The sequence below is a fragment of the Oncorhynchus masou genome, chromosome 11 (genome assembly GCF_036934945.1).
Source record: "Oncorhynchus masou masou isolate Uvic2021 chromosome 11, UVic_Omas_1.1, whole genome shotgun sequence".
Classification (NCBI taxonomy): domain Eukaryota; kingdom Metazoa; phylum Chordata; class Actinopteri; order Salmoniformes; family Salmonidae; genus Oncorhynchus; species Oncorhynchus masou.
The window spans coordinates 12,656,445-12,671,590 of record NC_088222.1 but is presented as its reverse complement, the minus strand read 5'-3'; the positions used below and the strand labels follow the sequence as shown (position 1 = coordinate 12,671,590).

Below are 15,146 nucleotides of genomic sequence, written 5' to 3'. Positions count from 1 at the left end.
ATCACGTGTATGTGAGCAATACAATTTGATTTAGTCTCTCTTGTGCAAGCCTCCCTTATCACCACCAGGGTGCAGCAACGAGCCATTCGGGTGAATTCATAAATTCATTCTGGAGTGCCAAAGTGCAGATTCAGGGCATTTTTTTTTAGGTTGTCCGTTCGTATATTCGGGGAGTTCAGAGCGCACACTGAACGCTCTGGCGGAGGAGTAAGGATGATCCAAGCGTCATAACCTCACGATGGCAGTCAAGCACCCAAGCTAACTGGCTAAAGTGGGCTAGTTTGCTATCTACTGCCAGAAACAAATGAGAGAACACCTCACTCTGGACATTTTACTCGGCCTAGCAGAGCTGGTTAGAGTGTTTTCTTGTTATCTAGAGGGTTAGTGACTAACTGTGTTATGGCAACAATTTAATTGCGTTTTTAGTCGATGTTTACTTGCACCTGTCATCAATTTTAGGGCGTTCGTAAATTCCTCAATTACTATCGCTAGAAAACCAGAGTGCTCTGAAATTGGAGCCGATTACCAATGTGAATAGGAACGCACCCCACATTTGAAGTTCACGAGAAAATTACATCAGATGTCTCGTTCTGCGCAAATTTCTGCTACGTTCAAAACAACTGGGAACTCGGAAATCTCTGACTTCCGAGCGTTCAATACATCTGAGAACCCGGAAAAATACTAGCCTCGACTGGGAAAAATCGGTTTGAGCTGTCATCCAACTGGGAACTCCAAGTCTGGAAACTCGGACATTTTTCAAGAGCTCCGACTTTCCGAACCGAAATGAAGATCACCGATGTCATGAGTTGAACTCTGTTATTTCTGAGTTCCAAGTTGTGTTGAAAGCACCATTCACACCGGGCAGAGAGAGGCCTCTTCGGGGATAGCGAATCGGAGTGAGGATAGCAAACATAATCGCTAAAGATGGCGGCGGAGAGAGACACCGAAGAGAATACTGCATGTATTATCATCGCTAAGCAATGTTTTTTTTAGATAGGTGGACACGCAAAATACCGAAAGCTTTTAAGTTGAAGTCCCGTGTTGCGCACATGACTTGTTTTTTCCCCCACTGGAGCGCCCAAGTTCCATGTCAAGTTAGCAGTGTTGGCTAGCTAGCCTGATTGGATTGCACATAGATTTGATGAGCGATTAAATGTGGCACAAACTGTCCATGAAGCTATTGGACAACATCGTCTCTTACTGTGGAATACAGCTTGCCAGCCTTTCAACTGGACCCGCGACACGGCCAGTGTTGAGTCGAAGTGACTGACCGTCATGTATTTTCTAACTGGCTGGCCTCGGAGGCTACTTTGTCCACTGAAAAGTGAAGAAGAACCGTTTCATGTTCAACCCAGCTCCCAGAGGTTTTACTTCGCTGTATTGTCCGAGACTCAACTAAGCGTCTGGTTCAGTCGGGTAAGCACCGAGGGAGTTACTGACGAGCTGGCTAACGTTACTTAGCGGTTAGCCGGTGATCAAGTTGGATAGTTCAGTTTTTGGTCTGTACACTTTGGTTGCCGCGTCACTTTTTAGTTAATGGCATGGCATTTAACTAACGTTAGCTGTCATGCGTACATGAATTTGGAAAAATAACAAACGGGTGGTTGTTTTGTACTGTTTTGTATTTTAACAGCACGAATGTTAGCTCGTTACACACATCAATGTATTCTGTTCAGTATACGTTAAGTGCATGTGCCAAACTACATTAGCTAGCCAGATAAAGACATGGCGAAAGCACAGCATTTGGGACGAACACTTTACTATAATGTAGCTAACTTTAGCTATATGAGGAATATGTAAAAATGTAAGTACTGTAATCTTCGATCATATACCGTCAAGTATTTAGGTAGGCTTGTAAGAGGTGCAAATCAGAGCCATAATGTAGAGCTTTGGCACAAATTCCTTCACTATCACTGGGTGGCACATGACGTTTAAGTTGAAGGGGAGCGTTGTTATTTATTTGGACAACGTGTACGTTACGCAAGTTGCGTTCCCATGGATTTCAACCTCCATGTTCGTCATTCTTCTGCACATATCCTCTCCCATATATTTCTAACAAAGATAGCCTCTCTCACGCGCGTTGAATCCTCTGCTTTGAGTGCCAGGAGTCACTTGGTGTTAGGACAGTTCACACCGTACTGACACTTCATAGGGCCATATTTTCCATGCCCCAGGGCTTCTGTTGATATACGATCTCTGGGGCTTTGTGACCCCAGGGGCAGATTTTCATCAAGACAAAAGATAGCAAAGAAATCTACACATATTCACTACATGGGTGAACTTTGATTTAAACTAGGCTATATATTGTTTGTTTTTTTTCTGTGATGGATTGGTTGTTTAATCTCTCTAACATAAATGCAGCTTTAACTTTTAATCTGGTGTCCACATAACATCTCCAATTACAGTTGTCAGCTGTGGAATTATCTCTGCATAGTAGTAGTCAATGACTGCATAAGAGAATAAACACGAGTGCTGCTGCAAATATAATAGCTGTATGTAGAGTAGAATTAGACAGTGTAAATCAAGGCCAGTATTTATTTCCCTGTCTCACAGGAGGTAAGTATCCTGTTGTGCTTCCAGGATTTAAAAATGGTTATTTAACTTGGCAAGTCCGTTAAGAACAAATTCTTATTTACAATGACTGCCTACCCCGGCCAATCTCTAACCTGGACGATGCTGGACCAATTGTGCACCGCCCTGTGGGACTCCCAATCATACCATAGACCTCAGCTCTTTAATCCCACCCCTCAGCCACTCCAATCCCACCTATCACCAGACATCAGCTCTTTAATCCCACCCCTCAGCCACTCCAATCCCACCTATCACCATAGACCTCAGCTCTTTAATCCCACCCCTCAGCCATTCCCAGTCCTTCCCACCTATCACCATAGACCTCAGCTCTTTAATCCCACCCCTCAGCCACTCCCAGCCCATCCCACCTATCACCATAGACCAAACCTCAGCCACTCTCAACCCATCCCACCTATCATTGGTTTCCATTGTGCTATATATTTTTCAATTGTGCTGTGATGTTTTACAACATTTTAAAATCTTTCTAATTGTATGTTATCCACAGATTGTGAGCTAAAGATGAGAACCTTTCCTACGAGTATTATTATATTCTTTATTGACTGACTATGGCTTTCCAAATCGCCCGACATTGCTACTTGTAAGGTTCATTTTAAGTGCATGTTGCGATTTTAATTTTATTTTTACCATTCCTGTCAATACCGGACTGAGACGGGGGGAGGCCTGTCAATACCGGACTGAGACGGGGCGGGGGGGCCAGTCAATACCGGACCGGATTGAGACGGGGCGGGGGGGGCCAGTCAATACCGGACTGAGACGGGGTCAATACCGGGGGGGGCAGTCAATACCGGACTGAGACGGGGCGGGGGGGCCAGTCAATACCGGACTGAGACGGGGCTGAGGGGGGGGGCAGTCAATACCGGACTGAGACGGGGCGGGGGGGCCAGTCAATACCGGACTGAGACGGGGCGGGGGGGGCCAGTCAATACCGGATTGAGACGGGGCGGACTGAGACGGGGGGGGCCAGTCAATACCGGATTGAGACGGGGCGGGGGGGCCAGTCAATACCGGACTGAGACGGGGCGGGGCCAGTCAATACCGGATACCGGACTGAGACGGGGGGGGGGGCCAGTCAATACCGGACTGAGACGGGGCGGGGGGGGGGCCAGTCAATACCGGACTGAGACGGGGCGGGGGGGGGGGCCAGTCAATACCGGACTGAGACGGGGCGGGGGGGCCAGTCAATACCGGACTGAGACGGGGGGCAGGGGGGCCAGTCAATACCGGACTGAGACGGGGGGGGGGGGGCCAGTCAATACCGGACTGAGACGGGGCGGGGGGGGGCCAGTCAATACCGGGGCGGGGGGGGGGTCAGTCAATACGGGGGGGGGGCGGGGGCAGTCAATACCGGACTGAGACGGGGGGGGGCTGTCAATACCGGACTGAGAATGGGGGGGGGCTGTCAATACCGGACTGAGAAGGGGGGGGGGGGGCTGTCAATACCGGACTGAGAAGGGGGGGCAGTCAATACCGCCTGTTCCTTCCCTCTCCAATCTCCCTGTTTATCAGCTGTCTCCTACTCCTATCACCCTCCACCCCCAATCCAATATGCTCGTTAGTGACTAGATCATTCTAGACTGTGCAATTTGTGTCTATTTACCATATTCTAGTCGCACTCTCTTTGAAATAATCCTAGTATGGTGAGAAAATAAGGTTTAGGTAGTTCATTTAGACTTGATATTCAACATTTGATACAACCTAACTGATAAAACTGCACCGTTTTCATTTGTAAAGCTCAAATAGTGTATAGTCTTGCACATCATGATGTGTGGTCAATGTCAAATATCACGATTTTCGATTTAATCATATTAAGTACACTTTTATTTGTGACATGAGCCGAATACAACAGGTGTAGACCTTAGTGACATGCTTACTTACAAGCCCTTAACCAACAATGCAGTTAAGAAAATATTTGCTAAATAAATGAAAGTAAAAAATAAAATAAGTAAAACAATAAAATTAATGAGGCTATATACAAGCTAGTCGAGGTAATTTGTACATGTAGGTTGGGGTAAAGTGAGTAGCAGCAGTGTAAAAACAAGGGGGTGGGGGGGTCAATGCATATAGACCGGGTGGCCATTTGATTCATTGTTCAGTAGTCCTATTGCTTGGGGATAGAAGCTGTTAAGGAGCCTTTTGGACCTAGACTCTGGTGCTGCTTGCTGTGTGGTAGCAGAGAGAACATTCTATGACTTGGGTGACTGGAGTTTTTGACAATTTTTTTTGGGCCTTCCTCTGACACCACCGAGTATAGAGGTCCTGGATGGCAGGAAGCTTGGCCCCTGTGATATACTGGGCCGTAAGCACTACCCTCTGTAGCAGGCGGTGATGCAAACGGTCAGGATGCTCTCGATGGTGCAGTTGTATTTGGTGTATTTGGACAAAGTTAGTTTGTTGGTGATGTGGACACCAATAAACTTGACTCTCTACCCACTCCACTACAGCCCCGTCGATGTGAATGGGGGTGTGTTCGGCCCTCCTTTTCCTATAGTCCACGGTCATCTCCTTTGTCTTGATTACGTTGAGGGAGAGGTTGTTTTCCTGGCAGTGACCTTCTCCCTATAGGCTGTTTCAATGTTGTCGGTGATCAGGCCTACCACTGTTGTCATCAGCAAACTTAGTGATGGTGTTGGATTCGTGCTTGGCCACACAGTCGTGGGTGAACAAGGAGTACAGGAGGGTACTAAGCACGCACCCCTGAGGGTTGAGGATCAGCGTGGCAGATGTGTTGTTGTTGCCTAACCTTACCACCTGGGGGCGGCCCAGGATCCAGTTGCAGAGGGAGGTGTTTAGTCTCCGGGTCCTTAGCTTAGTGATGAGCTTTGTGGGCACTATGGTGTTGAACGCTGAGCTGTAGTCAATGATCAATTATTTCTCACATACAGTACCAGTCAAAAGTTTGGGGACACCTACTCATTCAAGGGTTTTTCTTTATTTTTACTATTTTCTACATTGTAGAATAATAGTGAAGACCTCAAAAGGGGCGGCAGGTAGCCTAGTGGTTAGAGCGTTGGACTGGTAGAGCGTTGGACTGGTAACCGAAAGGGTGAAAGATTGAATCGCCGAGCTGACAAGTTAAAAATATGTCGTTCTGCCCCTGAACAAGGCAGTTCTTAACTGACTTGCCGGGTTAAATAAAGGTAACCCCCCCCCTCCCAAAAAACAACAACTATAAAATAACACATATGGAATCATGTAGTAACAAAGTGTTAAATCAAAATATATTTTAGATTATTCAAAGTAGCCACCATTTGCCTCTGACAGCTTTGCACACTCTTGGCATTATCTCAACCAGCTTCACCTGGAATGCTTTTCCAACAGTCTTGAAGGAGTTCTCACAAATGCTGAGCACTTGTTGGCTGCTTTTCCTTCACTCTGCGGTCCAACTCATCCCAAACCATCTCAATTGAGTTTAGGTCTGGTGATTGGGGAGGCCAGGTCATCCTGTTGAAAAACAAATGATAGTCCCACTAAGCGCATACCAGCTGGTCGAAGCAGGGTTTCCCTTTGTAGTCAGTAATGGTTTTCAAGCCCTGCCACATCCGACGAGCGTCCGAGCCGGTGTAGTAGGATTCAATCTTAGCCCTGTATTGACGCTCTGCCTGTTTGATGGTTCGTCTGAAGGCATAACAGGATTTCTTATAAGAGTCCGGATTAGTGTCCCACTCCTTGAAAGCAGCAGCTCTAGCCTTTAGATTGGCGCAGATGTAATGTGGGTACGACATCATCGATGCACTTATTGATGAAGCCGGGGGACTGAGGTGGTACACGCATCAAAGCCGTTGGCTAAATCCCGGAACACATTCCAGTCTGTGCTAGCAAAAACAGTCCTGTAGCGTAGCACCCGTGTCATCTGACCACTTCCATATTGAACGAATCACTGGTACTTCCTGCTTTAGTTTTTGCTTGTAAGCAGGAATCAGGAGAATATAATTATGGTCAGATTTGCCAAATGGAGGGTGAGTGAGAGCTTTGTCTCTGTGTGTGGAGTAAAGGTGGTCTAGAGTTAGTCCCCCCCTTCCGGTTGCACATGCTGGTATAACAGATTTAAGTTGGCCTACATTAAAGTCCCTGGCCACTAGGAGCGCCGCTTCTGGATGAGCATTTTCTTGTATGCTTATGGCCTTATACAGCTGGTTGAGTGCGGTCTTCGTGCCAGCGTCGGTTTGTTGTGGTAATGGATAGCTACGAAAAATAGAGATGAGAACTCTCTTGGTAGATAGTGTGGTCTTTAGCTTATCATAAGGTACTCTACCTCAGATGAGCAAAACCTTGAGACTTCTTTAATATCAGACATCGCACACCAGTTGTTATTGACAAATTGACCCCCCCCCCATTGTCGTCCCCGCTGGCGCCGTTTTTTTCCCTGGACACCTCGGCCCGACCCTATTCTGAATGCTTCCCAGGACACCTCGGCCCGACCCTATTCTGAATGCTTCACATGGACACCTCGGACCGACCCTATTCTGAATGCTTCACATGGACACCTCGACCCCGACCCTATTCTGAATGCTTCACATGGACACCTCGACCCCGACCCTATTTTGAATGCTTCACATGGACACCCCGACCCTATTCTGAATGCTTCACATGGACACCTCGACCCCGACCCTATTCTGAATGCTTCACATGGACACCTCGGCCCTGACCCTATTCTGAATGCTTCACATGGACACCTCGATCCTATTCTGAATGCTTCACATGGACACCTCGACCCCGACCCTATTCTGAATGCTTCACATGGACACCTCGACCCCGACCCTATTCTGAATGCTTCACATGGACACCTCGGCCCGACCCTATTCTGAATGCTTCACATGGACACCTCGGCCCGACCCTATTCTGAATGATTCACATGGACACCTCGACCCTATTCTGAATGCTTCACATGGACACCTTCACATGGACACCTCCCCGACCCTATTCTGAATGCTTCACATGGACACCTCGGCCCGACCCTATTCTGAATGCTTCACATGGACACCTCGACCCCGACCCTATTCTGAATGCTTCACATGGACACCTCGACCCCGACCCTATTCTGAATGCTTCACATGGACACCTCGACCCCGACCCTATTCTGAATGCTTCACATGGACACCTCGACCCCGACTCTATTCTGAATGCTTCACATGGACACCTCGACCCTATTCTGAATGCTTCACATGGACACCTCGACCCTATTCTGAATGCTTCACATGGACACCCCGACCCTATTCTGAATGCTTCACATGGACACCCCGACCCTATTCTGAATGCTTCACATGGACACCTCGACCCTATTCTGAATGCTTCACATGGACACCTCGACCCTATTCTGAATGCTTCACATGGACACCTCGACCCTATTCTGAATGCTTCACATGGACACCTCGACCCTATTCTGAATGCTTCACATGGACACCTCGGCCCGACCCTATTCTGAATGCTTCACATGGACACCCTATTCTGAATGCTTCACATGGACACCTCATGGGCCCGACCCTATTCTGAATGCTTCACATGGACACCTCGGCCCGACCCTATTCTGAATGCTTCGCATGGACACCTCGACCCCGACCCTATTCTGAATGCTTCACATGGACACCTCGACCCCGACCCTATTCTGAATGCTTCACATGGACACCTCGACCCCGACTCTATTCTGAATGCTTCACATGGACACCTCGACCCTATTCTGAATGCTTCACATGGACACCCGACCCTATTCTGAATGCTTCACATGGACACCTCGGCCCGACCCTATTCTGAATGCTTCACATGGACACCTCGACCCTATTCTGAATGCTTCACATGGACACCTCGACCCTATTCTGAATGCTTCACATGGACACCTCGACCCCGACCCTATTCTGAATGCTTCACATGGACACCCCGACCCTATTCTGAATGCTTCACATGGACACTCGACCCCGACCCTATTCTGAATGCTTCACGACCCTATTCTGAATGCTTCACATGGACACCTCGACCCTATTCTGAATGCTTCATGGACATGACCCCGACTATTCTGAATGCTTCACATGGACACCCGACCCTATTCTGAATGCATGGACACCTCGACCCTATTCTGAATGCTTCGCATGGACACCTCGACCCCGACCCTATTCTGAATGCTTCGCATGGACACCTCGGCCCGACCCTATTCTGAATGCTTCGCATGGACACCTCTGAATGCCCCGACCCTATTCTGAATGCTTCACATGGACACCTCGACCCCGACCCTATTCTGAATGCTTCACATGGACACCTCGACCCCGACTCTATTCTGAATGCTTCACATGGACACCTCGACCCCGACTCTATTCTGAATGCTTCACATGGACACCTCGACCCTATTCTGAATGCTTCACATGGACACCTCGACCCTATTCTGAATGCTTCACATGGACACCCCGACCCTATTCTGAATGCTTCACATGAACACCTCGACCCTATTCTGAATGCTTCACATGGACACCTCGACCCTATTCTGAATGCTTCACATGGACACCTCGACCCTATTCTGAATGCTTCACATGGACACCTCGACCCTATTCTGAATGCTTCACATGGACACCTCGACCCTATTCTGAATGCTTCACATGGACACCTCGGCCCGACCCTATTCTGAATGCTTCACATGGACACCTCGGCCCGACCCTATTCTGAATGCTTCACATGGACACCTCGGCCCGACCCTATTCTGAATGCTTCACATGGACACATCGACCCCGACCCTATTCTGAATGCTTCGCATGGACACCTCGGCCCCGACCCTATTCTGAATGCTTCACATGGACACCTCGACCCTATTCTGAATGCTTCACATGGACACCCCGACCCTATTCTGAATGCTTCACATGGACACCTCGGCCCGACCCTATTCTGAATGCTTCACATGAACACCTCGACCCTATTCTGAATGCTTCACATGGACACCTCGACCCTATTCTGAATGCTTCACATGGACACCTCGACCCTATTCTGAATGCTTCACATGGACACCCCGACCCTATTCTGAATGCTTCACATGGACACCCCGACCCTATTCTGAATGCTTCACATGGACACCTCGACCCTATTCTGAATGCTTCGCATGGACACCCCGACCCTATTCTGAATGCTTCGCATGGACACCTCGACCCTATTCTGAATGCTTCGCATGGACACCTCGACCCCGACCCTATTCTGAATGCTTCGCATGGACACCTCGGCCCGACCCTATTCTGAATGCTTCGCATGGACACATCGACCCCGACCCTATTCTGAATGCTTCACATGGACACCTCGACCCTATTCTGAATGCTTCACATGAACACCTCGACCCTATTCTGAATGCTTCACATGGACACCTCGACCCTATTCTGAATGCTTCACATGGACACCCCGACCCTATTCTGAATGCTTCACATGGACACCCCGACCCTATTCTGAATGCTTCACATGGACACCCCGACCCTATTCTGAATGCTTCACATGGACACCTCGACCCTATTCTGAATGCTTCACATGGACACCTCGACCCTATTCTGAATGCTTCACATGGACACCCCGACCCTATTCTGAATGCTTCACATGGACACCTCGACCCTATTCTGAATGCTTCACATGGACACCTCGACCCTATTCTGAATGCTTCACATGGACACCTCGACCCTATTCTGAATGCTTCACATGGACACCTCGACCCCGACCCTATTCTGAATGCTTCACATGGACACCTCGACCCTATTCTGAATGCTTCCCTGGAATGCTGAATTACCCTCTGGGACCTCTTCAATTACACTGACTCAGTAGAATGGGTTGTTATGAAGTGTGGTATTATGTGGGGTATTGTCTGAGTGGCCTTGGTGTTTGGTGTCCAACCTCATCACAGTTGTGATTTTGAGAACCGCTCTCAGTATCACTTTACCTAAAATGAAAAGACATCTTAAGATAAGGTTCTTCAGGGCCGTGGTTGAGTGAGGGTTACTTTTTTGTGCAGTCCAGAGAGGCTTGATGGCATTGATTGAGTGCTTCTCTCTCATGCAAGAAGGCATATCCACCTCCATCGTATTATGCTCAAGTCATGACATCACTGTGATCTCCATGACAATGCTGTTCATCAGGAGGAATCCTTACTGTAAGGTCCTCTGAGACCCTTATCATATACTGTATGAAAAGTGGCTGTTTGAAGTTGGTCCCTTTGGGTTATTCTTGATAATTAGCACTAGGGTAGCTAGGTTTGTGTTTGATTGAGTGCTGTATCGTACTTACTGCCCATATGAGCGTTTTGGTAGAGAATGTGTAATCAACAAATAGCATGAGAGTAGATATGGATATTTTCAAAACAGTTGATCCCCGTTGAAATATCAAGGTAACTTAACTAGAGGTCGACCGATTATGATATTTCAATGCCGATACCGATTATTGGAGGACCGAAAAAATCCGTTAATGATTAATTGGAAGATTGTTATTTATTTATTTGTAATAATGACAATTACAACAACACTGAATGAACACTTATTTTAACTTAATATAATACATCAATAAAAATCCATTTAACCTTAAATAAATAATGAAACATGTTCAATTTGGTTTAAATAATGCAAAAACAAAGTGTTGAAGTAAAAATGCAATATGTACCATGTAAAAAAGTTCCTTGCTTAGAACATGAGAACATATGAAAGCTGGTGGTTCCTTTTAACATGAGACTTCAATATTCCAAGGTAAGAGGTTTTAGGTTGTAGTTAATATAGTATTTTCGGACTATTTCTCTCTTTACCATTTGTATTTCATAAACCTTTGACTATTGGATGTTCTTATTGGCACTTTAGTATTGCCAGTGTAACAGTATAGCTTCCGTTCCTCTCCTCGCCCCTACCTGGGCTCGAACCAGGAACACAGAGACAACAGCCACACTTGAAGCAGCGTTACCCATCGCTCCACAAAAGCCGCGGCCCTTGCAGAGCAAAGGGAATAACTACTCCAAGTCTCAGAGCGAGTGACGTTTGAAACGCTATTAGCGTGCACCCTGCTAACTAGCTAGCCATTTCACATCGGTTACACCAGCCATTAGGGTTGAAGAAGAAAGGCATTGATGTTTATGGTTAGGTACACGTTGGAGCAACAACGAATGCGCACCGCATGGATTATATGTAACGCAGGACACGCTAGATAAACTAGTAATATCATCAACCATGTGTAGTTATAACTAGTGATTATGATTGATTGTTTTTTACAAGTTTAATGCAAGCTGGCTTCTTACTGCATTCGCGTAACTGGCAGGCTCCTCGTAAGGCAGGTGGTTAGAGCGTTGGACTAGTTAACTGTAAGGTTGCAAGATTGAATCCCTGAGCTGACAAGGTAAAAATCTGTCATTCTGCCCCTGAACAAGACAGTGAACTCACCGTTCCTAGGACGTCATTGAAAATAAGAATGTGTTCTTAACTGACTTGCCTAGTTAAATAAAGGGAAAATAAATAAAAATATTTGTATGAACATGATAAGATTCAACAACTGAGACAAACTGAACAGGTTCCACAGACATGTAACTAACAGAAATTGAATAATGTGTCCCTGAACAAAGGGGGCGTCAAAATCAAAAGTAACAGTCAGTATCTGGTGTGGCCACCATCAGCTTAACTGACTTGCCGAGTTAAATAAAGGTCTAAAAAAAATCGCCGCCCCAAAATACTGATTTGTTATGAAATCGGCTCTGATTAATCGGTCGACCTCTAATCTAGTTCCTCTCTTTATCTCCCCATTATTCATGAGCTGATCTGCTATCTGTATAATCAACTCGATTTTTGCCCAATATAGGAGATATTCTGGCATTCGTTGGAGGTTATCTTGCAAGCTTAGCAACTTTGGTAATTTGACTTTTGTTTGACTGCCATTACAAAGTTTGTATGATTAGACGATGCTACACTTAGGCTTCCCCTATTGCTGAAATGCACTGGATTAATTGAAGAACATGGAAACGCTCTGAATTTATGAACGGCCTGTTTTGCAATGCACAACAATGTCATTGGCGATCAAAGATGGTTACTAAATATCAGTTTAATTTGGAAATCTTTACATGGTGACGCACCGTCCGTCTTATTTGAGGAGAACCCTGGCATAGTGATCATATCTTGGTTTTAAACTCTCGATAGATAAACATTATTTCTGGTATTGAATCTTGGTAGATTTTCTGTGAAACATGCATACTTAGAATACAGTGCCCCTGTTTCTATTTCGTACAATGACCCAATTTCTTTGTTGTTTTGGCTTTGTACTCCAGCACTTTGGATTTGAAATGATACAATGATTGAGGTTAAAGTGCAGACTATCCGCATTAATTTGAGTCTTTCATCCATATCAGGTGACACATTTAGAAATTACAGCCCTTATACATAGTCCCCCCCCATTTTAGGGTACTAAAGATATTGGAATTAATTCACTTGTGTATTAAAGTAGTCAAAAGTTTAGTATTTGGTCCCATATTCCTAGAATGCGATGACTACATCAATCTTGTCACTCGATAATATGTTGGCTGCATTTGCTGTTTGTTTTGGTTGTTTCAGATTATTTTGTGCCCAGTAGAAATGAGTGGTAAATAATCTATTGTGTGAAAAAAAAAAAGCTTCTAGTCAGCGAATCATCTAAAATCCAAAGTGCTGGATTACAGAGCCCCCCCCCCTCCCCAAAAACAAAACAAAAAAATGGCCACTATCTGAATAAGTTTGGAGCTCAGTGTATGGAGTATGTATCAACCATTGTTGTAGTAAAAGTGTGTGACTGGCTGTCTGACCTTGTCGACATTCCCGTTAGCAATCCCGTCCGCGAGTCTCCGCCTGGCCCAGTGCTGCTGGTGCTCCAGGACCGGGGGCTCCGCTACACACACAGCTAGGACAAGTAGAGACCTGTCCTCAAGCTCCTCCACTAAAGTCTTATAGCGGTTTTCCTTGGCACAGTTAGGAGAGTGGGTGGAAGTGGGCGTGGCCTCATATTACAATAAGACACACCCACATTTATGAAGGCCTAGTTTCCACTGTCTCTGCTATTATATAATAGGCTTGGGAGATATACCGAGGGTATGATGTTCAATACCGTTTGAAAATCATATCCGGGGGATGCGTGCTACGCCACTACTTATAACTACACTTAGTGTACAAAACTTACCAGGTGAAAGCTATGACCACTTATTGATGTCACTTGTTAAATCCACTTCAATCAGTGTGGATTAAGGGGAGGAGACCGGTTAAAGAAGGAATTTTAAGCCTTGAGGCAATTGAGACAGATTGCGTATGTGTGCCATTCAGAGGGTGAATGGGCAAGACAAAAGATTGAAGTGCCTTTGAACGGGGTATGGTAGTAGGTGCCAGGAGAACCGGTCTGTGTCAAGAACTGCAATGCTGCTGGGTTTTTCCACACTCAACCGTTTCAGGGCAGGACAAAATATTTAACCTTTCTAGCGCAGGGGTTCTATTTAACCTTTCTAGCGCAGGGGTTCTATTTAACCTTTCTAGCGCAGGGGTTCTATTTAACCTTTCTAGCGCAGGGGTTCTGCTAGCAGAACACCTCGACAACATTCCTGCTGTAAAGGCAGCTCGCGAAATTCTAAAATATTTTTTTAGAAATATGGAACTTTCACACATTAACAAGTCCAGTACAGCAAATGAAAGAAACATCTTGTTAATCTACCCATCGTGTCCAATTTAAAAAATGCTTTACAGTGAAAGCACAACATATGATTATGTTAGATCACCGCCAAGTCGAAAAAACACAGTCATTTGTCTAGCCAAAGATAGCAGTCACAAAAAGCAGAAATATAGATACAATTAATCACTAACCTTTGATCTTCATCAGATGACACTCAGGACATCATGTTACACAATACATGTATGTTTTGTTCGATAATGTGCATATTTATATCCAAAAATCTCAGTTTACATTGACGCCTTACGTGCAGTATTGTTTTGATTCCCTGAGGGCATCACGTCTGCTGCAGACGAAGTTGATGAGCTTATTTCTCCAGTCAATTGTTTTTGAATGGAGCTAGCGTGTGTGTTCATGTTTCAAACATGTTCTCAAATGCCATTGAAATGGCAGCAGCGGTATGACAGCCAGCATGTTCATGAGCATGCAATACGACCTCCCTTGGTACGAAATCCTCAACGACCCACTGGGCTGTCGGACTCAGCATGTTCATGGAGCTGATGTCACTGGTCCAAATGTCAGTTGTGAAGCTGACAGCAGTGACGCTGTGTAACTCCGGTAGGTTGACTGCTCGAACAACACAGCAGACATTGTGGGCTAGGTTAGGAATGCTTTGTTGCAAGTGTAGCCGTAACATTTTACGTGGCGTCATTACGTCATGTACCTACGTTATATAGGTATGCACAGCAGCTCTGACATCGGCGTTAAATATACACAGGGAGCTAACATTAGTGATATGCATGTCAATCTCTCATGGCTCAAAGTGGAGAGGAGATTGACATCACTACTTGTTTTTGTAACAAGTGTTGACAAACTGAATTGTTGAGCTGTCAGTTTAAACTACTAGCACACATCTCAGGCACCCATGCATACCTTGTAAAGCTTAGATACAA

The 15,146-nt window shown here is 45.9% G+C and overlaps 1 protein-coding gene across 1 annotated transcript in view; it reads left to right on the top strand.

Annotated features, from left to right (window-relative positions):
- Positions 1 to 227: 227 nt before the first annotated feature.
- LOC135548125 (guanine nucleotide exchange factor subunit RIC1-like) overlaps positions 228 to 15,146 on the top strand; it is a 103,793-nt gene continuing 88,874 nt past the window's right edge. Inside the window, exon 1 of the mRNA XM_064977415.1 lies at positions 228 to 1,416. Within this exon, the coding sequence (XP_064833487.1) occupies positions 1,276 to 1,416 (141 nt within the window). The 5' untranslated portion in view covers positions 228 to 1,275. The remainder of the gene's footprint in view (positions 1,417 to 15,146) is intronic.